A 27,664-nucleotide genomic window follows, 5' to 3' on the forward strand; every position below is an offset into this window, starting at 1 on the left:
CTTCACACATATCAATGGCCTTGCAAACCATTGGTGATCTCTTTATTTCCTTATTTGCTACATACCAGGGATTTTCATATTACAAAGGTTTTACATACTCACTTACACATGAACTCGCTCAACATTTTTTTTGATTTTTCCAACTTACATGTATTTCAGGGAATTAAGGATCTGGCACGGTATGCTACGTTTTCACGCTGCGTAAGAGTTATGGGGTCATCCAAGTTTAGGGGTTGTGGCTTTTACCTGGACGAGTCACAGTTCTTAAACTGCGTCTGTTTCATGTTTGTGGTTATGTCTTCTGAACAATGTTTTTATATTGTTATGTTGTAATTCCGCTGCATGTGTCGACATTTTAAAACTATGTTGTGGTACTTTTATTTTAAAACATGAACCAATGGATGATCTGCATGGTTTTACTTTCATATAGCTTTGCTGTGATTAATTAAGAAGTCACACCAAATAAACCCACGCTTCCGCAAAGCCAGGGTGTGACAGTAATTAGCTCACCAACATTGTAGCCAACCCGCTGCCACTGGTGATCAACCGCTTCTACTGATCGATTATTGTTGCAGCCCTCTTAGTCGACACTACTATCAATTGGACCATCGCTGATCTTCATCGCCACACACCGTTGTTGTGCTTATTATCACAGCCATTGCTTTGCCAAATCGCCTCCACTGCTAACGTCCGATCATCGACGCTAGGTCGCTAACACTGCCGACCCGCTCCCACTACCACCATAACCGGCCAACGCCCATATATGTATCTATAGAGACATGTTCTTTTTAGAACCAGTAAAAATCACATAAAACACTTGTTATGCATTGATGATTTAATGAAATAATGGGGTAGGCGGTTATGTGACGACCTTATGTATTACATTAAAAAATTGTACAAGTGATACGACTTTTGTAGTTCTCAACACAACGATGGATCTCAAAAGAATATAGACACACACATATTGGGTTTATGTAGGTTCGATTGAGAACCATATATCAAAACCATTGGCGAAGGATTTAAAGGGCGGGGAGGGGCGCCCGCCCCCCCGAACTTTTCGGTCAGTAGTGTTATATATGTACGTTTCGTATAGGATTTTGTAGGTATATACGTTTTCGAACCCCGGTTTTATAAAAAAAATAGGTTTATACGTTTTCAACCCCCCCCCCCCCGGTTTAATTTTTTTTATTTATATAGCCTAAATAAAATATTTAATTAGTCCAAATATTATAGCCCAAATCATTCTATTCGATAGAATACTATAATGTATATTATATAACCCAAATCAAATCATTATATAGCCCAACTTAAAAGCCCACCCTATCAAAAAAAAAAAAAAAAACTCAAATTCGTTTACTTGGGACATCGACCAGAAGAATAAAATGATAACTTCTTTTTTAATGTTTGAGAACGTTTTTTATTTGATATTAATGTTTGACCCAACCCGAATCGAATTACCGACGTCCGACCCGAACATACACCTCGAAACTACGCGATAGAAATTTTTTTTTAGATCCGCTACTTTTCGACCCCTCGAACTTTTTTTTCAAGCTTCGCCACTGATCAAAACCACTAGATTATCTGATCAATAACACATGTGAGAATATATCTCGTGAGACTAACTAATTGAGATCAGGGTACATCAAGATAGTACTACCATTACCTTTGTTCTAACAGATGGATCTAGTTTTTGTATTAACTAACAAATTAATGTCCTATATATGATTCCAGAATTATTTCCAGTTATTATCACTGTCTACATTCTTCCTGCTGTATCCACGATAATATTAGTGATTTATTAAGATCATGAATGATTCTAAAGCCATGATGAAGGTTGGAACCCTACAAAGTCACTATCATTCGTTGACCTTAGCATGCCCTCATGATATACTTAGCACTGCTGCCACACTGACTCCTAATTAACACTCTTTAGAACATTAACCTCGTATTTTAATCTTTTTAATTTTAGAGGGAGGAAGGAGGTTTTTAATTGTAGTGGAAGGCGGCTAGGAGTAGACTTCCCAAAACATGAGGAGCCAATGAGAAGATTTACTAAAAAAAATTAAGGAAAATCATGAAAATATGTGTTTTGAATCACAAACTAACAAAATAACGTTGGCGTTTTAAAATGACCGATAAACTAGGGTGGGGGAAATGTCGTTTGCCCCATCAAATTTCTATCTCACTTGTATCACTTGGCCGATCAGATTCAAAAAGGCGCAAAAAATTCTAACATTTTGGCGCTACAAATCCAAACTGTTGCTCGCTAGACAAATTACATTAATGATTTCTTTTATATTAAAACATGGTGCAAGAGATTCAAAAATGACACAAGAAATTTCATTTTGATGTTTAATTGAGACTCTTGTTTTTGCCAATGAGCTAGTAGTGGAGTGGTGAGGAAGAGACCTGATGTTCCAAGTGACGCACCTTCAATTCCTTCCCCCATCGTTTAGTTTCTGCGGCACCTGGTGATGATGGGAGACTAGGCAAGTAGGTGGTGATCGCTAGTTCGATCCATGAACTGAACGGTTTTACCTTACCGCACTGTCCTGCCTTCGGGCGAGTGTTCACGGGCTTCGCCCTTGGTGAGGGTTCCCCCGGTTCGGAAGATGAGTGTATCCTGATGTGTTGAATTTCGCCAATAACTCATTTGTAGGTTTCGTTGGCCATTAAAAAAAATTAAGACTTTTTTTAGTGAGAGATGGCACTTTGGTGGATGTTATTGAAAATCAAAAATAAAAAAGTCAAACGCATATCTTTGTAATTTCAAAAAGTCTAGTCTATTTTGCTAATTTCCTTGATCAAATCGATATTTTCATGATTTTCCAAAAAACACCTTTCAACTGCAACATTGTTTTTTTTTATGAAAAGTAAACTTCATTCACAAACGAAACGCAGCCTTAAACCGAGGCAGCCCCTCAAAACAACAAGTTACATATTTACAAATCTACACCAGTCCGACCAAAGGACAGGCCCTTTTTTGGATCTCGAATTATACCACAAAAAACCAATATTTTTAACCTCCCTAATAATAAACTCTAAACTCACCGGTTTGTTATTAAATCTCGCTTCATTCCTTATTTTCCATAAGCTCCAGCAACCGATGTGAATAAGGCCTTTAACCACTTCAATTTTCTGACCACTCAACCCCACATGGTTGTGAACTTCGATTAAGTCTCTGAACGAGAAAATCATGAAGTTTTGACACTTGCACCAGCTGCTAATAAAGGACCACAACATAGAAGCAACCGAACACCCAGTAAATATGTGTTCGATACTTTCGTTTACCTCCCCGCAAAGACAGCAACCCGAATCTCCAACATCGATATTCCTTTTCCTTAGTTCATCCGTTGTCGCTATTCTTCCCATCTCAGCTTTCCAAATAAAAATAGAGCATTTTTTCGGAATCCATTTACAATCTTCAATCACATAATTCTCCAAGCCTAACCTGTCTGAATCGAGGAGCTTCTTTACAGCCTTGACGCTAAATTCCTTATCCGCGGCACCGATCCATTCCCATTTATCTATATTCTGACTCAAAGTTACCTGAACCATTAGCGAACAAAGATTCACCAGCTCATTGACTTCCGTTTCAGACGATAACGGTCTTCTCCATCTCCAAATGAACCGCTGATTTAGGCCAAAGCACACACTGACCTTACAAGATTTATCCATCTCGAGCTGAAATAAAGCTGGGAATGCCTCTTTTAAAGGTCTGTTGCAGACCCACGGATCCAACCAGAATGCCGTCGAACTGCCGTTCCCCACCGAGGCTTTGAAAAAGCTTCTTAATGGGGTCCCGTTAATGTTAGTTTTACATAAAACCGGAGCAATATTATACCACACTCCTGATAGGGATTTTTTAGCAGGAAGAAACACACCACCGTTTCTCACCGAATGTAAAGCTTCAATGGTCTTATTCCATAATTTGTCTTTATCAACCAAGAATCTCCATCCCCATTTGGATAATAACGCCGTATTGATGTTTTTAAGCTTACTAAGACCGAGCCCACCATTTTTTTTCGGAAGAGTCACCCGTTACCAAGCAACCCAATGAAGCTTTTTTACCGACTCTTCACCACCCCACAGAAAGTTCCTTATTTTAGCTTCTAAATCCTTAACAACTTGAACCGGGACTTTGTAAATGGAAAAATACTAATTGGGAATGCTTTCCAATACCGCTTTAATCAAAGTAATCCGACCTCCAACGGAAAGCAACTTTGCCTTCCATTTGGCCAACCGAGCGTCGAACACATCATAAACCGGTTTCCAATTGCAGACCCGATTCATGTTCGCCCCAACCATAAGACCGAGATATTTGAACGGAAAACTTCCCGCCAAACAACCCACGCAATTAGCCATAGAATCCAATTCAGCCGAAGGCACCCCCACCGCAAAAATATTAGACTTTTCTAGATTAATTCTTAAACCGGAACAAATATTGAAAACCCGAAGAATACGGACCACATTCCTAATATTCAACTCCGACCACTCCCCAAGGATGATCGCATCGTCCGCATAGAACAAATGAGAAACACAAGGACCATTTGGAATTTGAATGCCCGTGACCACCTCTTCACTTCTTGCTTTTTCAATCATACACGAAAGCACCTCCATAACCATGATAAAAAGAAACGGTGAGATAGGGTCTCCTTGACGTAACCCTTTGGAGCATTGGAACTCGAAAGTCGGAGATCCGTTAACTAAAACCGAGGACCTAGCCGATTCCAAGATACCTTTAATCCACAAACACCACCTATCCGGGAAACCCATCTGCTTCATAGTATCTAACAAAAACTTCCAATTAACATTATCATATGCTTTCTCAAAATCTATCTTAAGAAAAAACACCTTTTTCTTGTATTTTTTTCCCCAATTAGTGATCTCGTTTATTAAAAGAGGCCCATCGAGAATAAAGTTTCCTTTATGAAAGCCGACTGAGAGTCCGAAATTACCGAGCCAATGACTTTCTTGAGGCGATTAGCTAGAACCTTCGAGATCACCTTGCTAATGATACCAATCAAATTAATTGGCCTATAATTTATTAGGTCCACCGGATCCTTAATCTTTGGCACAAGCGTTATGAAAGAAGATCCACAACCGATACTAATACTCCCTTTAACGAAGAATTCATCCAGCACTTTCTTAAAATCACATTCGAACAACCCCCAAAACTTCTTAATGAATCTAATATTAAGCCCGTCTGGGCCAGGAGCCTTATCCTCGCCACAATCAAAGACCGCGTCTTTGATCTCACTAGCCGTGAACGGATCCACGAGAAACTCCCTGTCTTCAATCGCCAACCTATTGAGATTACTACACGATAACACCGGCCTAACTTTAACCTCTTCCTTAAATCTCTCTCTAAAGAACTTCATGACTTCTTTCTTAACCTTCGTCGGATCATCAATCCATCTCCCCCCAATAATAAGGCCCGGAATCATATTAGACACCTTCCTCATGTTAATGTGAGCGTGAAAGAATTTCGAATTTTCATCTCCATCTAGAGCCCATCTCGATCTTTGTTTTAAATCCGAACAAATTTTTTCTTCATGTTCCAACATAATTTTTTTGTTTTCCATATACGCCCATTCCTCATCTTCACTTAAGAGCCGATCTTCCATTAATTCTTCTAACTCCTCAATTTCTTCTTTTGTTCTATTAATTAAATCCCCTTTCTGTTTCAAATTTTTGGCCTTCCACTCCTTAATAGCATTTCTAATATTCAAAAATTTCTTCATGAGACCAAAATCAGCAGCCCCATTACTAACAACCTGCAAATTTGCCGACTTTTCCACCGTTTCCTTAAAACCCTCTTCCTCAAACCAAGAATTAAAGATCCTGAATGGTTTCGCACCAAAGTTCTTCTTTCTGACTCTGAGAACCAGAGGATAGTGATCTGAGAAACCCGAATGCAAACCCCTTAGGCACGCATCAGGCCATTTGAAAAGGAACTCCGGGCAAACTAAGAACCGGTCGATCTTACTCAATTTTCTGCCGTTATTTCTAACACAGGTGTACTTCCTTCCTTTCATCTCATATTCCATCAAGCCCGACGAATTAATGAATTCATTGAAGTTCTCCGCACAGGCGTTCTTGAATCCGGAATTTTTACGTTCCTCAGGAGTTCTAACAGCGTTGAAATCCCCACCGACAACCCACATACCTTGGAACACTTCCATAATAGCTTTTAAATTGTTCCATACAACAAGTTTGTCCGCGGTCTTTTGCGGCGCATAAACATTAACAACATTGATTTCTTCTAACGAACCTTTTATTTTTCCGTTTACCAACAAAAAATTCATTTCCTTAACAAAATTCACTGCCTCGAAGACATCTCTGTCCCACATACTCAAAAGACCTCCTGAAAGACCAGTCGACTCCACAACTTCCACCCCGAAATTTTGATTACCCCAAAAATTGTTCAGACAAAACCCTGACATAGCTTCCTGTTTGGTTTCTTGAATGAGCAAAAAATCAATCTTATTGGTCACCCTAAGATCTTTAATCCATCTTTCTTTAACCGAACCCCCAATCCCTCTTGCATTCAAAGAAAGGAAGTTCATTGTCTAACCTCATTAATTCCTCCTTTAGCCAATGATTCTTCCACCAGGATCCTGTGGTCAGTAAGGTCCGCCCCAATAATCTTACCAATTCGAATCGTTTCTTCCATCTCCTCTTGAGATACCCCTTCATCTATTCCTCTGTCTTGGGTATCATTAACCAACGTCGTCCCTGCTGAGCTATCCGGATCACTACCACCAGAAGATAACCTTCTATTCAGATCGAAGCTCCAATTACTAGAATCCCCTTTATCCGAATTATTAATATCCTTGGAGTTGTCTCCTATCGGAAATAAAAAAGGGTCCACCATATCCAATCTAGTTCTCTTCCTGGGCCTATTGTTTCTAATTGGGCTCACCGACTGGGGTTTTTTAGGATGTTTATCCACCATAATATTAAATGGTTTCTTTTTTGTCCTATTCAATCCGGTGAGGGACTTTTCTTTATTAACAATTCCACCACCACTATGATAAAAGACTCCCCACATGCCGCCGCCGAGTTCCCATGCAAATTGGACTTATTGGAACCTCCACCTTGTCCATCTTTTTCTCCTCCTAATAACTCATCTCTGCCATCAATAAATTTACCGGAAGGAATAATGTTTACATTAATGTCTGGAGACTTTTCAACTTCTGTATGCAACTTTTCGTTTTCCTGCTGTGGGTTTGACGAACATCCCTGACCGTTACCTCCAACATCACCGGAAAAGTCCTTGTTCCGATCAATATCAATCCGATCAGACATCGGATACTCCATAGCCTCCTTACGAACTAAAACTTTACCCACCGAATCCGGAGCCCATTCATTCAGTTCCTCCTCTATCCATACTCTAAACAGTTTATTTTGCCATTTCAGAGACACCTTTTCGAGAATCCTTTCTCCGTCGCCAACCAACAGCCCGACACAACAAACTGCTAAATTCCCGTCCTCCGCTTCCAACTGAGCACCGTGCACAATCTTACCGAAATGTTCAGCGATATTGTTCAAGACGTTATTGTCTGCCAGGTGCAAAGGAACACCTAAAATCTTAATCCAAGCCAGTCTTTCCAATGGGAGAGATTGACCGATCTAAGGGTCTAAGCTACTGAACCATGGTTTTCACCTGTCATGCTCGAGCAGAAAATTGGAACACCTATCTTCATCATCGAACTTCAAGAGCATCGAGAGGCCTCCCAAGTAGCTAAGGGAAACCCCCGAGATATTACTATCCGCCAAAAAAGAATTTAATTTTCTCAATGTCGTGAGATCAATACATCTTCCCACCAAAGCGTTACAGATCAATTCCCTGAATGCAAGCGTGTTATCAGCAAGATCAATGACAGTAGCTTTCTCCACAGCCGAGGAACCCTTGACTACCGGATTAGGAATATCATTCTTGAACAACTCACTAATGAGCTTACCTTTCCCACGATCCGACTCCTTATAATTCTTTGAAATATTGATGACCGGAGGAATATATGGCCCCATACCGAAACCTGAAGGATCTTTCTTGCTTCCCGAGAAGAGCCCCGTATTTTCTTTGGCAAAACGGGCAATATTAGCAATAATCTTAGAACCTCCCATTTTTGTGCCGTTAAGAGCACGTTCCATCCCTTTCACGTCACTAACATTTCTGAAGCTGATAAACCCGAATTTCCTACCCTCTTTGTCTGGCTTCCTAGCAATATAAGATCCCGATACTTCTCCGAACACCTTAAAAAAGTCAGCGACATCCCATGGCCTGCACCCCGAAGGGAGATTGGTGATATAGAATTTTGTTACGTTGCCGTTGAGATTACTGTCCTTCAAGTCACTGATGGCGTCCTTGTTATAATCTATCTCTCTCGCCTTTTCCCCTCCCCCTCCTCCGCTCTTTCCCTGCCGGTCACCGGTGGCGTCCTTGTTATAATCATTCTCCTTTTTCCTCAAAATTTCAAATAGAAGTTTTGTTGAGAAAAGAGTCTCATTAAATATGGAGTATTTTTGTAAGCAGCGTGTACCATTACTGTGCCAGTTCCAGTTCCGCGACGAACCTAATCGATACCGACCAAATATTGGTATAGGTCTTCGTTTTTTCTTTCTGGTTTTAGTTCGATGTAAAACACAATTTTATTGTTTGGATTAAGTCATACAATTTTTATGTAATGAAAAAATTGTAAATGAACCCTTTTTATCGTAAACCATACCGAGTAACAGACCAAACGAATAACGATCAAATAACATCAGACTCTCATTGGTATTATCGAAAACCCCATCGGTTTTTATTGTTTTCGACTGATGTAGAACAAATATCGTTATCATATTCGACATGTTACGACATTACTCTATTAAGATACATGAGACAACTTTAGTAACATCTAAACTTTTACCAAACCAATACCACCCATACTAAAACAATACCGTAAAGCAACATAACTTTATAATTTATGTTTGTAACTTCTATGTATATTTTTGTAAACACTATTTTATATATTTATATTGTGTATATACCAATTTCAGCCACGTTACACAAGGATTCCCACTAGTTTTAAACTATTTGGATGTTGCTTTCACAAGACTAAAAGTGGTAGGATGGCTAAAGTTTGGTGGGTTTCTTATACTTGAACCAACTTCTTAATTTTACACTAGACCATAAAACCTTGTACAAGGTTAGTGTCTACCCACCCTAAAAGGAAGTGAACTAAATCACTAATCATATTCAAAAGAGTAAATTATACTTTTTTCGACTTTTATTATTATATCATTTTAGTGGATTTTCTTTACCTTAAAAAATATTGAAAAACATAATTTATGTTTAAAAAAGTTTACACGTTACGTCATTTAATGTTAATTTTCAATGTTAAATCTGATCACATGATCCTATGTGAGACCAAATTAGTCTTTAAACCATTTATTCAAAAGATATATTAATATATAAAACAAAAAATGAAAATTTAACCCCCCACCCCCCTCCCCCTCTCTCAACCCTATTTCTTCCTCTCTTCAAAAACTCATTCTCTCTCAACGCCCCCCCCCCTCCCATTCTGGGACCACCACCGCCATTGCACCATCACCGCCACAAGCACCACCCACCACCTACCACCCATAACCATTACATATCACTCCTCCGTTTGGCTATAAACACTCTTGTCACTACTTTCCCACCAAAAGACCAACAAGTCCTTGCCTACATTTTCTCAACCTCTGCCATCACCACTACCTTCTCTGGCAACACAGAACCCACCACCAAGTTTCCTGGCAGAGCTAGAAACGGAAACGGCCACCCCCAAGTCTGCCACCCCATATGGAATGGATAGTCTCTTTGGAGACTACCCGCCACGTAGGCGCCACGTCATCACGGGAGGAGGAGCATCCTCTTGGTGACTACCCAAGGGTGTGGAGGACTACCCAACCCCACAATAAAAGTCAATATAATATATTATATAATAAAGGAGAGAGAGAAGAAATGAAGGGGGCCCACCATCCGGCTCGTCGTTGCCGTCTTGAGCAGGACGTGGCTGACGTCGACGGACCGCCAGGGGCGGTGTGGGACGCCGGAGACGGACCGAAACGGGATGGGGACGACCCCCATACCCTTTGGTCTAATTAACACTCTTTAGAACATTAACCTCGTATTTTAATCTTTTTAATTTTAGTGGGAGGAAGGAGGTTTTTAATTCTAGTGGAAGGCGGCTAGGAGTAGACTTCCCAAAACATGAGGAGCCAATGAGAAGATTTACTAAAAAAAATTAAGGAAAATCATGAAAATATGTGTTTTGAATCACAAACTAACAAAATAACGTTGGCGTTTTAAAATTACCGATTAACCAGGGTGGGGGAAATGTCGTTTGCCCCATCAAATTTCTATCTCACTTGGATCACTTGGCCGATCAGATTTAAAAAAGGCGCAAAAAATTCTAACATTTTGGCACTACAAATCCAAACTGTTGCTCGCTACACAAATTACATTAATAATTTCTTTTAAATTAAAACATGGTGCAAGAGATTCAAAAATGACACAAGAGATTTCATTTTGATGTTTAATTGAGACTCTTGTTTTTGCCAATGAGCTAGTAGTGGAGGGTAAGAAAGAGACCTGATGTTCCACTGACACACCTTCAATTCCTTCCCCCATCGTTTAGTTTCTGCGGCACCTGATGATGATGGGAGACTAGGCAAGTAGGCGACGATCGCTAGTTCGATCCTTGAACCGAGCGGTTTTACCTCACCGCACTGTCCTGCCTTCGGGCGAGTGTTCACGGGCTTGGCCCTTGGTGAGGGTTCCCTCGGTTCAGAAGACGAGTGTATCCTGATGTGGTGAATTTCGCCAATAACTCATTTGTAGGTTTCGTTGACCGTTAAAAAAAATTATGACTCTATTTTTTTAGTGAGAGATGGCACGTGTCCTCATAATTGGTGGATGTTATTGGAAATCAAAAATAAAAAAGTCAAACGCATATTTTGTAATTTCAAAAAGTCTAGTCTATTTTGCTAATTTCCTTGATCAAATCGATATTTTCATGATTTTCCAAAAAAACACCTTTCAACTGCAACATTGTTAACTCAGAATTTTCACATTGTATACTCAACAATTGGTATGTCTTTGTGAATAAATGGGTTTTCTCTTGAATTGGTGTATAGGCATTATTCCTAGTGTAGATGGATATGATCGGGTGGTACCGCTGATGGCACGATAATACTCCAGTGGTCCGTCAGTGATCCTAATTTGCCGTTCAAAAAAAAAAAAAAAAATAGTGACTCGATTTTATTAAATTTATTTTTTTAGGGTTACATCCATATACAATATATAATCACGTATGTAATCCATTTACTACTTTTTTTTTTAATTAATTTGACTTTCTATAATAATTTTCATTTGTTAACTTAAAAAAACGAATACACGTATGTATATATTTTTCTCTCAAAACTTCAAATAGAAGTTTTGTTGAGAAAATATGGAGTATTTTTGTAAGCAGCGTGTACCATTACTGTGCCAATTCCGCGACGAACCTAATCGATACCGACCGAATATTAATATAGATCTTCGTTTTTTCTTTCTGGTTTTAGTTTGATGTAAAACACAATTTTGTTGTTTGAGTTAAGTCATACAATTTTTATGTAATGAAACAATTGTAAATGAACCCTTTTTATCGTAAACCATACCGAGTAACAGACCAAACGAATAACGATCAAAGAAGATAAGACTCTCATTGGTATTATCGAAAACCGCATCGGTTTTTCTTGTTTTCGACTGATGTAGAACAAATATCGATATTACTCTTTTAAGTTACATGAGACAACTTTTGTAACATCTAAACTTTTACCGAACGACTACCACCCATACTAAAACAATACCATAAAGCAACATAACTTTGTAACTTGCAATTTATGTTTGTAACTTCTATGTATATTTTTGTAAACACTATTTTATATATTGTGTATATACCAAATTTCCGCCACGTTACACAAGGATTCCCACTAGTTTTAAACTATTTGGATGTTGCTTTCACAAGACTAAAAGTGGTAGGATGGCTAAAGTTTGGTAGACTTCTTATACTTGAACCAACTTCTTAATTTTACACTAGACCATAAAACCTTGTACACGATTAGTGTCTACCCACCCTAAAAGGAAGTGAACTAAATCACTAATCATATTCAAAAGAGTAAATTATACTTTTTTCAGACTTTTATTATTATATTATTTTAGTGGATTTTCTTTACCTTAAAAAATATTGAAAAACATAATTTATGTTTAAAAAAAGTTTACACGTTACCGTCATTTAATGTTAATTTTCGATATTAAATCTGATCACATGGATCCTATGTGAGACCAAATTAGTCTTTAAACCATTTATTCAAAAGATATATTAATATATAAAACAAAAAATGAAAATTTTAACCCCCCCCCTCTACATTCTGGGACCACCACCGCCATTGCACCATCACCGCCACAAGCACCACCCACCACCTACCACCCATAACCATTACCCATAACCATTGCATATCACTCCTCCGTTTGGCTATAAACACTCTCGTCACTACTTTCCCACCAAAAGACCAACAAGTCCTTGCCTACATTTTCTCAACCTCTGCCATCACCACTACCTTCTCTGGCAACACAGAACCCACCACCAAGTTTCCTGGCAGAGCTAGAAACGGAAAAGACCACCCCCAAGTCTGCCACCCCATATCCCATTTTTGTAAAATCACAAGATTACAGTCTAAATCTTCGTTCGGAGCCGCAAGAAACAAAACCCGCCACCACCACAGTCACCTGCAACAACCCCTCCAACTCACCTGCGATCGTCTCAACAATCCCCCCCCCCCCCCGAACCTCGGCCTACACACCAACAACACACCCATGTCAATGTTTCTTTAAAACCAATCCCCACCAAGCATGCGAAAATCTTGCGTAAAACATTCGTTTTTATCCCTGTTTAATGGTAGATTACCACACCAGTCATCCAAAACATTTCCAACACCAGTCTTCATCTCCTTGCATAACCCACTGCAACCGCAAACCTTAAGTCACACAGATCCTTATTTTTGCTACTCCTTTGCACCGTTATGTCCCGAAGAAAATCACCATAGCCCTGTTACTAATCCCTTCCACATTGACACCTATTACCCCAACAGTGGACTTTGTAGAAGGAACATGAGAGTGGTGACTACCATGGCACGTACTAGAGACCGCTCCAAATTCTGATGGGAGGGTCGAATGACAACCACCATGAAGAAACCACTTCATTCTTGAGGAAAAGGACAATTTGCAATGTCACACCCCGACCCGCATCGGATTATTTTTCAGAGCGAGATGATTGTCCAAAACTTATGACAAAATTAAAATATTTAATCATGTCAAAATTTAAATGTCCCATAACATATAAAATTCCGAATAATTCACATAATATCTAAAGTCATGAAACATAAGATAAAATCCGATTTACTAATCTAAGGCAAATCCTATGTGTCTTCATCTTCAACTCATCACACCTGGTTACCTGTACCATGCGTAAAAATAGTTTTTAGGTCAATATAATGTTGGTGAAAAGATCTATATTTAAACAAAATAATTTGCGTTATTATTTTTTTAAATGATTTAACATGCAACTACAAGTGTTAGTGATACAACCATAACAATGATTAACACAACCAAATATGATAACACAACAATCCGATAATGTAACAATGTGAGATTCAAGCTCCGAAGAGCGAATCTAAATAATGTTGGCGATAGCTGGTTCAACCCATGGTCGTGGGGAACTGGTCAGCTAGTAGATCCACATGTGAAATAAGCGACACAAAGTGTGTAAACAAATAGATACAAGTATATGTAACACATAACGACACGATGATTTTGCATGTTGATAATTTAAATGAGAAACATGGGAAACCATGACACATGATACATCGCAAAAAAAATATAAATAGGAAAATAAATAGATCTACTCACAGTTTTGTATTTTTTTGATCCTTACGTAACCCGCACGAGTTTAAGGGAAAAACTCTGAAAACAAAGGTTACCCTAAAAATATAAATAACAAAAAAATATACTAAATAATCATCTTGATATCAAAAGTATAAAATAAATCCCATAATTTAGAGCTTTTTGTTAACCTAAAATTATATATAATAAGGGGCAGGATCTGGGAAAACGTCTCAAAGTGTGAAAAAGGATCAACGTTGTTGGATCAAAACAATCTACGGACTAAATTGAAGTGGTGGTGTTTTTGTAAATATCAATGATTTTGGTAATGTCTGAGGTTCATTAACGGTAAACTACTCTTTTTACTTAATAAGACGAAACATAAAAACGCCAAAAATTCCACTCACTGACAAATTAATCATAAAGCACCTGAAACACTAGAGACTTTATTGTACTCTAAACGTCATACTGAATATGGAAGAAGTCCAGATGAGGATACCGGAACTTGGAGTTCCTTTGGACAACTTGTGTGAACAAACACAGACTGTCATAATGAGATTGAGGAGAAAATTCCTCTAAATAATGCAAATCAATTTGTCGAGCCAATCATCAAAATGTGGCATTATAATGAAGAATATGAGTGGGTGACGGTTGTGTGGAACAACAGTCAAGAAGAAGACGACACAATTGATAACATACTAACTGAACATGAACTTTCTTTTATAGAACAATTATGCAATGCAAGATGTTTAAACGCTGAGATGACCCCAACAATGACTTCATTGGAGGGGATGTTTCAATTGAGGCGTCAAGCATTTGAGGACGAGTACACCGTTAAAACTGAAGACGAAGATGAGCATTTTTGTGAGAAATCAGAAGAAGAGGACCAAAGGAGTGATCGGTACTTCTCAGACACAATCCCATCCGATGAAGAATTTTAGTTGTTCTCTTGTATTTTTCTATAATGTTTTATTTGTTTGTTTTCCTATAATATTATTTTGTTAATGCCTTGATTATTGTAATTAACGTCGTTAAAACTGATGTTCTAATATTATTATTCATCAAAATGCGTTGGAATTTTATGACCAACGTTAATATGATTAAAAGATAGTTTATAAACACTTAATGAACCTAAAATGCCAAAAATGGTAAATGAAACATAAAACGCCAACTTGTAGTGTATGGGCTCAGTTAAGCCAATTATTTATGGAAACAAACGCCATAAATGGTGGAAGAATAATAAAACGCCAATATGTAATAAAATAATAAGCATCAAAAGCTATTATTCGTTGTTGTCCGCTTTCGAAAACCATGTTGATCTTCTTTTGATTACTGGCTCTTTGCATGTGGATGCATGGTGTCCAATTTTTTTTTATAATTCTTACACTGCGGTTCTTTCACCAATATCTTTGCTTTTTTGTTGTCTTTTCGGTTGCTACTCGTGTTTCGATTTCAACCGCTTGCGAGATTCAGAACCTTTCGACTTATAACTAAGAGGAACTCTTATGGGATTCTTGTTGTTTTGATATTGCCCCGTTATCTCGCAAACTGATCCCTGGTACTAGGAGCGGGGCGACAATCTGCATATACTGAACCATCTTCATGTAGGATTGAACACGATCCTTGTATAAGGAAAGCTCCTCCTTGTTACTTGATAAACAATTCAGAGTATACTCTGTCGTAAAAATGATTTCTCGTATCATTCCTTGAATATCGGCTTCAAGTTCGGTTATAAAATCGCTGCACATTGTGTAATTAGTAGAACAATTTGGCGTAGGTCTTTACGCCTATCTAAAACATATTGTTTTGGAAAATCCCTAACGTCCAAACTTCTCAAAACATAGAAGACATGTCTACATAACAAATCAAACTGTTCAAAACGCCTACATGAAGAAAAGCTAGTGCAATCGGACTCCCGGTACATTACCTGCAAAAAAACGACACACCAAATTAAGGCTAGCCACTATAAAAGCCCAATACTATACACATTATACAGAAAAAGGCAAAAAAAAAAGTTTCACGTATCACCACGCCATAAGATATACTAAGATATACTGAGAAAATTCCATGAAAATAAAAACACATTAACACACGTATTAATACAGTGTATGATAATAAATCGCCGGGATAATAAAAATATCATTTACCTCAAAATCTGAGGAACATGGCTGCTCAAAACCGTTTATATACAACTTAACAAACCCGTTGGGCTGCTATTCATAACGAGCATTTATGCAGTCCCCAATCCCCGATTATTTCAGGTTGTGTATCTTGAAAAATGTTTTTGGTTTGTATAGTTTGGCTCTACAACACTCTATAATTACTTTTTAGCTCGAGGCGTTTGTATCGACTCTCGTGGTCATTTTCTGATGGTTATGGCCCTGTGCTTCTATTACAGTTTCATAATGGATCATGAACTCAACAAGAGTTGATTTTGAATTACATACTTGATCAAAGAAGTGGTTTTCACTCTCGAACCTTGATGTTATACATATAAGACCTGACAGAAACTCCGTCCAGTAATATGCAGGGATCCATGATTCCCTAAGAGCAAAAATATTAGATAGTAAGTCGTTATCAGCTAGATTGTACTCTTCAATAACCTCTTCTCATTCTGATTCAAACTCATCAGGTGTAACTATATCCGTCTATACAACACCGTAAATGCGTTCCTTAAAGTTTGTGGAATTACATTACCTTACCCCAACCTAAATAAACACGAAAATGCCAAAGTAAAAATATAATGATAAATTATGTAAAATTACCCCTACTCATAAATTAAGTAAAAAAAATATTAAAAATTGAAAACACCAAACATCTTAAAAATGCCAAAATAGAAAAAAAAGGAATTAAACCTTTAAAGAAAGTTTGTGCATCATGTGCCACATGCATAACCTAAGTCTGTAACAACAAATACAACAAAAATAGCCTTCTTCATTGTTGGTTGTTGATTAGTGACAACAACTTTTGGTTGCTCACTGACAAAAAAAATCTCAACAACCAAATATATGTATCAGCAGTTTCTGACGTCAATAGTGCAACACCAAATGTAATATTGCAGTGGTGATTATCTATACCAGTAAATGGTACAAACACCATAGAGTATATCAAAAGAAAAATAGTAAACAAAAAATGGTGAATCCTGAAAACGCCACTGAGAATAAAAAATGGCAAACAAAAAAAAATGAATTAGGGTTCATACTTTTTTGAACGATAAGTGGTGTCAAATGAAATCACACCACCAAACACATGAAAATTACGTTTGCATTGAACATTACACCGAAAAAGACCATTCAATCGATTGTCAACGTCTATGAAGTAATCCTATGAAAAATAAGGTTGGGACTGTTTCTTTTCATGCAAATGTCTCACAACCATATGAGCATCATATTTCCCCATAAACAGATTAATTTGCTTCTTGTAGTTCTTAAAATCAACTTTACTTGACCCCGCATCTTCAAACCCATCAAAAAGAGTCTTCATAACCTCAAACGCCTTAACCGAACCCAAGGTCAACTTAGTCATGCTATTTATAACATGCTTCTAAAGCTGAGTGAGGTGTTGTTCCGACGGTAGAAAATGTTTATCAGGCTTGTCAACAAAGTCGTGGTTGTGCTCCTCAACAAACTTATACACCTTCCGCGATCCAGCCTCAAACTCTAAACAAATTTGTTCTCCACAACTAGTCCTCATCGAAAAATTAATCGGCACATTCCTTTCTTTCTGATTAGGGTCCAATGTATGAACCTTCTTGTTCTTGTCTACTTTATATGCTTATCTCCTTTAGTGTTTATCCTTTTCAGTCCATTTCCTTACTGCAAACCCCCTGGCCGTCACATACTTAAGATACAAAGAATAACATTCATCAAGGCTTTTGAAAATCATACATATCTTTGGCTTCAGATCGTCTCTAACGACGAGAATGTTCAATGTAGAACCAGATTTCGGGAAATCCTTTGGTTTGACGCGACACTCTCGTCTAAAAAAATAGTAAAAAACCTCATGAACAGTAAGGAGTGACAAATCAAACAGTCGAAAAAATAAAATATATAATTCAATAACCTTGACATTGGAAAAATACATGCCATGCATAAAATGAAGCCAGCAGTATCAAATATATGAATTTAATGTCACTAATCGAAAATATAATCGTAGACAGTGTACAATCATATATGATCTAAACCGACAGAATGATCAGAAATTAAAAAAGTTTTATATATAAATTAAAACACCATAAATAAGTGAAAACACAATTAATTAAATTATTAATGATTCAAAAAGAATTGATGTTTGACACCATTCGTTAATGAGTTGTTTGAATTGAAACGCGATTAAACACAACAAGTCGTGAATAAAAAATACAAAATAAACACCAAGTTTAATATAGAAGATATAAAAACAAACATAAAAGCCATCACTTTTATGTTATTGGATTTGAAACACCATTAAACTTATCAAAATGTGAATAAAGAAACAAAATAAATGGCAATGCTAATTTGAATATACATGATTTGCTCCAACAAAAATCTAACACAGTACCTTGTAATTCGCAATCCATGTCAAACACCATAGATCTGGGAAACTTGGGGAGGAGGTAACCGCTAACATGAAAATTTTGGAGTTTTGTTTTAAAAAGGAATAAAAACGCGCTGACAATAAGGAAATGTTAAAAATTAACGTGGAATGACAATCGTACCCACGCATATTATTTAACACCATGGACATGTGTAGCCCTATGATCCATTCTCACCGGTTTTCATACTTTCCACCATTTTCTCCGAATCCTGTTTCTATATAATAATACCAACATAACTGTTAACTTAATGTCTATAACTAGATAATAATGTGACATATTTATAATATTAACCTAAAAATATTTAGATCATAGTTTTTTTATATTGTAATATATGCCAAATCTAGTAATCCACCACTAACTTCACCAATTAATTCTATCCTCTAATCTTTTGATTAATGACACAAATATTAAGTCCAAAATTATGAAAATGAATATTAAGACAAATTTATAAAGATAATAACAACTTATGCTATTATATGTTGAAAATTATAATTCTATACAAATTAATAAAAATCACCTTATAGTTTTTGTAAGTCCAAAAATTTATCCCTATATTATATTTTATTTAAAACCATTAAATTTACTAAAAATACTAAATTTGTGTTTAAAATCTAATTAGCCATTTTCTTAAACAAAGAAATAGAGCATGAATAATTAAGCAAGTTAGGATTTGGAGTTACCCAATTTGGTAAGAAATTAGAGGAGATATGAAATTACAAAGTTCCAAGCCCTAGCTTTGATCATTGCTCAAATCCGTGAATTAAAGAGGGAATTTGCAGGTTTTGAGAATGTTAGTTCGTGTAATATACCAAGGGATGTCGTTTAGCTCTAGTGTTATGCTCAGAGAGGGTCGAATTTTGCTACAGAATTTGAGTGTTCAACAAGGTGAAAATCATGGATTAATTCTAGCTTTAATTAGAAACATTATGAGGTGTTTATGAGCACTTATTGATTTTATTAAGACTTACCATCAAAACCAAATTAAATCGGACAATAATGGACTTAAAAGGTCTAGTATTAAGTGAGATAGGAGTTGTCGTTTGGCAAGGGGGTTATCGCTTGCCTTGTTGTTTGAATAAAATAGGAAAATTGGTATTTAATAAACCAACCTTTAACCAGTTGGTAAATAATAATCCAACCTACAGAATTGGTATATAATAATCCTACCTATCAATATGTTGGTACTCAATGAACTTCCGTTAATTTTTTTTAACTGAAGTTAGTTTTTAAGTTTTATTTATTACACAAACAGTCCCTGTAGTTGTAATTTACTAGTTTTAACTATTTTATAAACCTCAAATCGAGAAAAAGGAGGATTTTCGAGTGATTTTTTTGTTTCATAAAATAGTTAAAACTAGTAAATTACAACTGCAGGGACTCTTTGTGTAATAAATAAAACATAAAAACTAACCTCAGTTAAAAAAAATTAACGAAAGTTCATTGAGTACCAACATGTTGATGGGTGGGATTATTATTTACCAATTTTGAAGGTTGGATTATTATTTACCAACTGGTTAAAGGTTGGTTTATTAAATACCAATTTTCCAATAAAATATGATGTCGTTTGGGAATAATAAGGGGTGTCGTTTGGGATATAGTGAGGATCTTGTTTGGATAATAGGTGATATCATTTGAGATAATAATATGGTGATGTCGTTTGGGTGTTTGGGCCACATATTGTTTGATCCTTACAAAAACTACATGAGTTTGAAGGAAAAACTCTGAAGATAAATGTTAAAAAACCCGCAAAAATGTGTTGTATTTCTATGTTGTATAACATTTTTTGTTCTGGATATTTGTACTATATTTTTGTGCTAATTTTTTTTCTTAAATTTTTTTTCTCAATTTTTTTGTGCTGGATTTTTTGTACTATTTTTTTGTGCTGATTTTTTTCATGATATATTTTTTGTACTAGATTTTTTTGTGCTATATTTTTTTGCACTGCATTTTTTGTGCTATATTTTTTTGTACTGGATTTTTTTGTTGTATTTTTTAGAAAACAAATGAGGTGACACATGTCATTTCACACACCTATTTATAAGGACCAAAATGTCCTTTCTTCCTACTTATATGGAGTGGCACATGGTATCAACACACTCCTTTTTAGGCTACTTAGGCAAAATCTACTTTTTAGTGGACCCTTTGCCTATATACACATATATATAAGCGTAAGTATATATGTATATAAACGTCGCGTAGCCGAAATAATAACCCTGCGTCTTGTGGATAGTTATCGAATTAATTTTATAGTTATTCACTTGTTATAATCGACTCTCGTTGGTTTGTTAACAAAATAACCTGAATAATATTATTTACTACTATCGTACGGTATCGTATCGTATTCCGTTTAGACGTTTGAAATAAATATATATAATTATATTTATTTTATAAAGTTGTTGAGTTGTTGACGTCGGAAATAAATATAACTAATTATATTTATTTTAAATAGTCGTCGAATAATAGACGTTTGAATTAAATATAAGAAATTATATTTATGCCATATAAGTTTCCGCGTTCCGTTATCTTGTAAGCGCATTCGTCAAAATGTTATAAACATGTTTTGAGAAGTTATAAAACGCATCAAGAATAACTATACACTTATATTTATTTTTATAAAACATTTTGAATCCGGATATGTTTCGTTTGTAAAAAAAGCACGTTTCGTATTACACATTTTTACAAAAAAAGGGCCAGAGTTTCTCTATTTTTGCAACAAACCCAACAATACAAATTGTCAATAAATTTTCAAAACACAACAAATAATGAAACAATAATATATATAACTTTCCGTCGTGTTCAAAACATCAAATTTTTGTCGTGTATAGGTCCAATATATATATATATATATATATATATATATATATATATATATATATATATATATATATATATAGGGTCAGGATTTAGGGAAAATAGGGGGAAAGTATGAGAACAGTGAGAACGGTTATAGATCGTCAGATCAAAACAATCTATGGACTATATGGCACGGTGGCATTTTCGAAAATAACATAAACTTTTTAAGTGGGTGCGCTTCAAAAAGGGCAAAAAGGTAAATGTTCATCTACAAAACACATCAAACGTGACCGAAACATATATACTTCCTAAAGAAACCTTCCCAAAAACAACGTAAAACGCGAAAACCCTAGAAAACGCAAAACAACAAATATTATGGCGTTGAAAGATCAAACCAGATCCAAAGGCAAAAAAACATATTGAGTTAACTTCGATATACATTGTGCTAGTTTATGTTGCTTTTGGCGTTCTAATTTTAACAATAAATTTGCAGTTTCTATGAGTGTGGAAGGGGAAGGGTCATCTGCTCCAAAACGCCACAAACCCAACGAGCAAGGAAAGAAGACAACAAGAGAACATTGTACAGAGTGTTACTTTTCATAATATTATAATTGTGACACCCGATTTTTTAAGTTGTACCGTACAATTGTAACACGTGTTGTGAAAAGATAAAAGGCTGTATTTGACTGATTATGATGTTTATAAGTGGAATTTAATGAGTTGGTAAATTTAAACCTTGGTAAAAATTATGTTGGCAACGATAAGATAAACGCTTATCGCGTAACGGTTAAAATGCGAAACGAACGTCGGTGTGTTAAAATCCTAAAAATAGCCTTTTAGGATTAGAATAATAATTTTAATCATATTCGTGAGGAAAAATAAATTAAAACACTAAGAAACTCTATTTTTCGTGTTTGAGCGCGTACCGCGCGATACTGCGCATTAGACAAAATACTGTCAACGCAGCCAGTCAAGACAACTGGTAATTATTTCAGTAATAATTTTGTGTAATTATTTTTATAGAATGGAAAAACTAATTTAAAACAAACAAAAACAGGACTAAAATGCTAGATAAAATACCCGGTATCCAGTAAAATACCCGTTTTAACACTAATTTACATACATATATGTATGTATATATTAAAATTGTGAGAGGTGGACATGATGGTGGATAGGTGGCGGCTAGGGGAGAAGGTTCTACCTTCTCTCTCCTACACTTGTTGGCATGGGGAATCACACATGATGATTAAGCTTATAACACACTCCATATCTCACCATAATCAATACAAACTTTTCAAAAAAATCACCTCCTCTCTCGCTCTTGATGAAGCTCAGCCGAACACCCCCATAACACACTCACAATCAAATTTTCAAACTATTCCATGAAGATTCAAAGGCATTTCAAGGTGAGTTCAAGCTTGTAAGCAGGTTTGGAGGTAATTTCAAGAAGAATCATGCAAGAACAAGGCCTCATATCATCATCTTTTTCAAAAACCCACTAAGAAATTTTGAAGGTATAAACTTATTTTTAAAACCACATTCTTGATTTTTAGTGATGATAGAGATGTTGGATGGTTTCTCTTGAACTTGAAATTAATCACAAACTTGATATTAACAATAAATGAGATTTTAATCAAAGTAAAAATAAGTGTGTATATGTATGTATGTATGGCCGGAAGTTTATGAGTGTGTGTGTATCTAGTTGTGTTTTGTTTTGTTAAATGATTCTTACTTGACTTGATTTTGAAAGATGGTTATATGCATGGGTCAAAAAGGTGTCATAAAGGAATGTTCTAAAAGGGTTTTGTGATTTGAGATGAATATGATATAAAGTGAACTTTTGGAAGTTCAAATATGTATGTATATATGTCGTGTATATGTATATGTATGTATGCATGTATATAAGTTTTTGTCACATGTTAATAAATGAAAGAATGTTTGTATTTATGTAATTATGATTAGATGATAATGAAATAGACACGTTATGATTTACTTGGACATGAAATAAATATGTTCTTTGATGCATTTAAGATCATGTTGGATGATGGTTTTATGATATGGGTGCGTTAGATGCACATACTTAGACATGCATGATGATATGTGATCATGAAAAGGTGATTTGAGTATGATTTAGTAAAAATTAGTTTTAATGAGTTTATAAACACTAAAATTAATTTATTTTAAAGTTTTTAGTGACATATAACTTTGTCTTAATGTTTACTAGCTTTGCATGTTGTACTTGGTGCATTAAAAGTTGTAAAATACGTGAAATCGCTTGATTTATGTGACTTACACGAAAACTGCACTAATCTTATTATAACCACTATTTTAATCAGTAAATAATATGTATTGTGTTAAAATATCAAGTCATTCTGAGTTGGGATGATTATAGAAACGTTTAACGCAAAACTATGCGTTAAAACGGTCAAAAATCGGCTTTTCGAGTGATTTTTATAAAACTGATATAGATCAGCAAGTAAACTAGTATTTTTAGTTTAAAAATAAGTATTTTAACTAGTTTTAAGTTTACTTGGTGTTTGGTTAGTCATACGTGACTTCCGACGCCCGAAAACGTTACCGAATCGCTAAAATACGCATTTTCACAATGAACACTAGTATGGGTAAATTTTGGGTGAACCTTATGTGTTAAGATGAGTTATGTGATTTAAACATGTGAATGTGAAAATATGTTAAGTTTTAACATGATATTGGAAATTTGGATCATGCATGTATACTTGATCATTTTGTGCGGTAGAAATGGTAAAAACCGCGTTAAATGTGTAACTTGTTTGTCGAGCATGAAAATTGATACATATAAGATATTTTATGTACATTGTTGGTGCATCCGTCTATCGACTTCGTCTTGTATCGAGTCTTGTAAAGAAATAGTTAGAACAGGGCACAAGATTCAAGAAAGTGTGAAATAAATGTTATTCCGCTTGAAATGACATTAGGTCATTTCAAGCGAAATCAGATTGTTTAGATTCCGCTCAAAGTCATCATGTTGATTTCGCTTGAGTTATGTTCAAGCGGAATCAGGTTTCGCTTGAGTTATGTTCAAGCGGAATCAGGTTTCGCTTGAGTCAGTTTCAAGCGGAATCACATGGGCTATATATACATAATGTCTGTTGTCATTTGGAGCGGAATTAGCAGATAGTTTTCCGACGGCGAAGCTCTGTATAACCCACTGCAACCGCAAACCTTAAGTCATACAGATCCTTGCAAAACATTTCCAACACCAGTCTTCATCTCCTTGCATAACCCACTGCAACCGCAAACCTTAAGTCACACAGATCCTTATTTTTGCTACTCCTTTGCACCGTTATGTCCCGAAGAAAATCACCATAGCCCTGTTACTAATCCCTTCCACATTGACACCTATTACCCCAACAGTGGACTTTGTCACACCCCCAAATTCCACCTGCGGAACATCATCCGCTTGAGGGCGTGACTGACCAGGATCCAGCCACCAATTATACTGTTTAATTGAATTAATAACCATAGTAATACTTACTAGACATACGATTAGCAATATCATGATCAAAGCTTAAAGTTTTAAGTCCAAAAAGTAGTAAGTAGCGGAAGCATAAGCAAAATAGTTTTAAACGAGGTTCATAGTTCATGTTTATTTAACACCCAACACAGGGGTAGACGAGCACTACACATCCCCAAGCAGCAAGCTCCTGAGTCACTGGTTACCTGCAAAGCATGTAGTAAGGTGTCAACAATAATGTTGAGCGAGTTCACTAGTTGTCCAGTTTTAATTACCAAAAACTTGTTTCACCAGTTAATTTATCCGTTTATACATGCCATGGGGAGCTACCCCAAGAGTAAGCGACTAAACTGTTTTTCCAATACCGAACACTAGGTAACCGTTGCGTTTCCGCAGAATGCCCCGATGTCAATGTTCTATCATCATTGACGGATGCCTGAGTCCATTAGTTCACGCCCGATCCCATACACGGGCACGGTGAGAGGCTGGTAAAACCTAAATAGCACTATCAACTAATAACCCGTTCGCCTGGCCCCGGCGACTAATCGGTATTATGTAGTAGGGACTTGAGTGATAGAGTTTCGTTTAGTGCTGTTTGTTGCAATCCATATAAACAGTAATTAACTAAAGGTTCCCAATAACAAGGGAAGAAAAGTAAGTTGTATCCCTCATAAGGGGATAGTGTTGTTTTTAGTTCCGTTTCCCAAACCACCGGGAACGCATGCTTTAAGTTGTGAACTCACCTTGGGTTGCTCGGTAGATTATTTACTCGGTCAATCACGTTGGTCACCACGTCCTAGCATGGTTACCAATATAGGTCAAGTTGGGGTACAAGTATTCATGTATGATACACGAAATAAACACACAGGATACATACAGTTATAAATTGGGTTATTGGGCCGGCCTTAACATTTGCACAGTCATACAGATTTCAGCAACACATAGTCCAGTCAAACAGGTAGCCCAATTAAACATGCTGTGGCCCAATAACCATAGTAGGCAGCCCAGTCGAGACAAGGCGGTCTCGACTCGAGAACACGCGGTCTCGAGTCGCAACCAAGAGATCTCGAGTGATCACGTTTTGGTCTCGAGTGGTGCTGGTCAGGAGTCGCAACCTCAGAGGTCTCGAGTCCAGTCTCGAGTCGAGATCATGAAGTCTCAAGTCGAGACCTTGCCGGTCTCGAGTCCCTGCAGTCCGTCTCGAGTTGTCATGAAGTGGTCTCGAGTCGCAACCGAGGGTCTCGACTCGCAACCCCGGATACGTGCACATGAATCCTTCTAGAACCTGTCCAATTGTACTATCCAATAGAATTGTGTTTTCATGAAATTATGTACTAACCAATAGGATTTCATAAACATGTTTTCTTGTCTAGATCTTAATTAAATCAGATCAAACATCACATATTCAAAAGTTTATCTCACATTGAACATTGTTCATCATATGTTCATACCATATTCAATACATATTCATAGTGTTCTTCATGAGATCGTTCAAGCACGAAATATTATGATCAAAGGTCAAGCGAATCTTGCATCATCCATCAAACACCCATTTGTCCTAAAATGCCTCACATAAATCGGATAACAAGATCACCCTAGGCTATTAGTCATTTATCCTTCAAAACACCTTAGCAAGACATTATCATACATTTGCTTACACACATAATCATCATATTGCAAACTCAAAAGAAACATGCAATATTCATACAACAAGACCTCTAAACTAACCATGCATCTTATTCATTAAGCACACACATATTTTTCTAACACACATTTTAAACACTAACCGGTTCCAAAGCGTGGAGGTGTGTGTGGGGATTCACCGAGGTCTGAGAGTTCCTTTCCTTGGCCGACGGTTGTTCCGAGAAGAAGGAGGAGAGTGTTTGTGGAGCTTTAGGGTTTTAGTGGTTTGAAGGGATGTAGGAGAGTGTGAATGATGGGGATGTCAAAATGAGAGAAGGTGGGCTTGGGCATGGGTTTTATACCCATTTTAGGGCCGGTACACCCTAGTGGGTTTGGTTCCGAGCGGCATGGCCCAATCCGGCTCAAATGTTTCACTGTTTACTCGAGACCACGGGGTCTCGAGTCGGATTCATGGTCTCGGTTCACATATGCGGTTATATATATATATATATTACATACATATAGTTTAGTACAAGCATCACATAATACTTCAAGGAATTTCGCAAATCTTCATTTGATAATATATGTACACACAAATGTTAATTCAAGAAGGTTGCCCGGGAAAAACCCGAAGTGTCACATTATCCCCAAGTTTTAAGAACTTTCGTCCCGAAAGTTAAGGCAGCCACTGACAAGCTAGTATGAGTGAGAGCGTTTCAACGGGGTGTCACATCATCCCCCTGTTAGTTTGGAATTTCGTCCTGAAATTCGGTTGTAGCTTCAGTGCTGGGGTTTTCGTTTGGGAACAACTGGGGATACTTGCACTTCATCTGGTCTTCCCGCTCCCAGGTGAACTCTGGGCCACGTCGCGAGTTCCAACGGACTCGTACAAGAGGTATCTGGCTACGTTTGAGGGTCTTGATCTCTCGATCCGTGATCTCAATCGGTTCCTCAGTAAAGTGTAGCTGTTCGTCAATAGTTAGTTCCTTGAAAGGAATTACGAGCGTTTCATCTGACAGACACTTCTTCAGATTAGATACGTGAAACACGTTGTGTACCGCACTCAGTTCTTTAGGCAGATTCAATCTATACGCAACCTTACCGATTCTCTCGGTAATTTCGAATGGTCCGATATATCGCGGATTGAGCTTGCCCCTTTTACCAAAGCAAACCACACCCTTCCAGGGTGAGACTTTAAGTAAAACCCGGTCACCGACCTGGAACTCCA

General features: G+C 36.8%; 1 protein-coding gene across 1 annotated transcript; it reads right to left on the reverse strand.

The window, feature by feature from the left end:
* Positions 1-1,293: 1,293 nt before the first annotated feature.
* Positions 1,294-4,785, reverse strand: LOC110931132. The gene is made up of 3 exons (XM_022174539.1): positions 4,183-4,785; positions 3,052-3,918; positions 1,294-1,320 (listed from the first exon to the last, which is right to left on the reverse strand). Exons 1-3 carry the CDS (start codon positions 4,783-4,785, stop codon positions 1,294-1,296), a joined length of 1,497 nt encoding a protein of 498 aa, XP_022030231.1.
* Positions 4,786-27,664: the final 22,879 nt, after the last annotated feature.

This window comes from Helianthus annuus, chromosome 7 (genome assembly GCF_002127325.2).
Source record: "Helianthus annuus cultivar XRQ/B chromosome 7, HanXRQr2.0-SUNRISE, whole genome shotgun sequence".
NCBI lineage: Eukaryota > Viridiplantae > Streptophyta > Magnoliopsida > Asterales > Asteraceae > Helianthus > Helianthus annuus.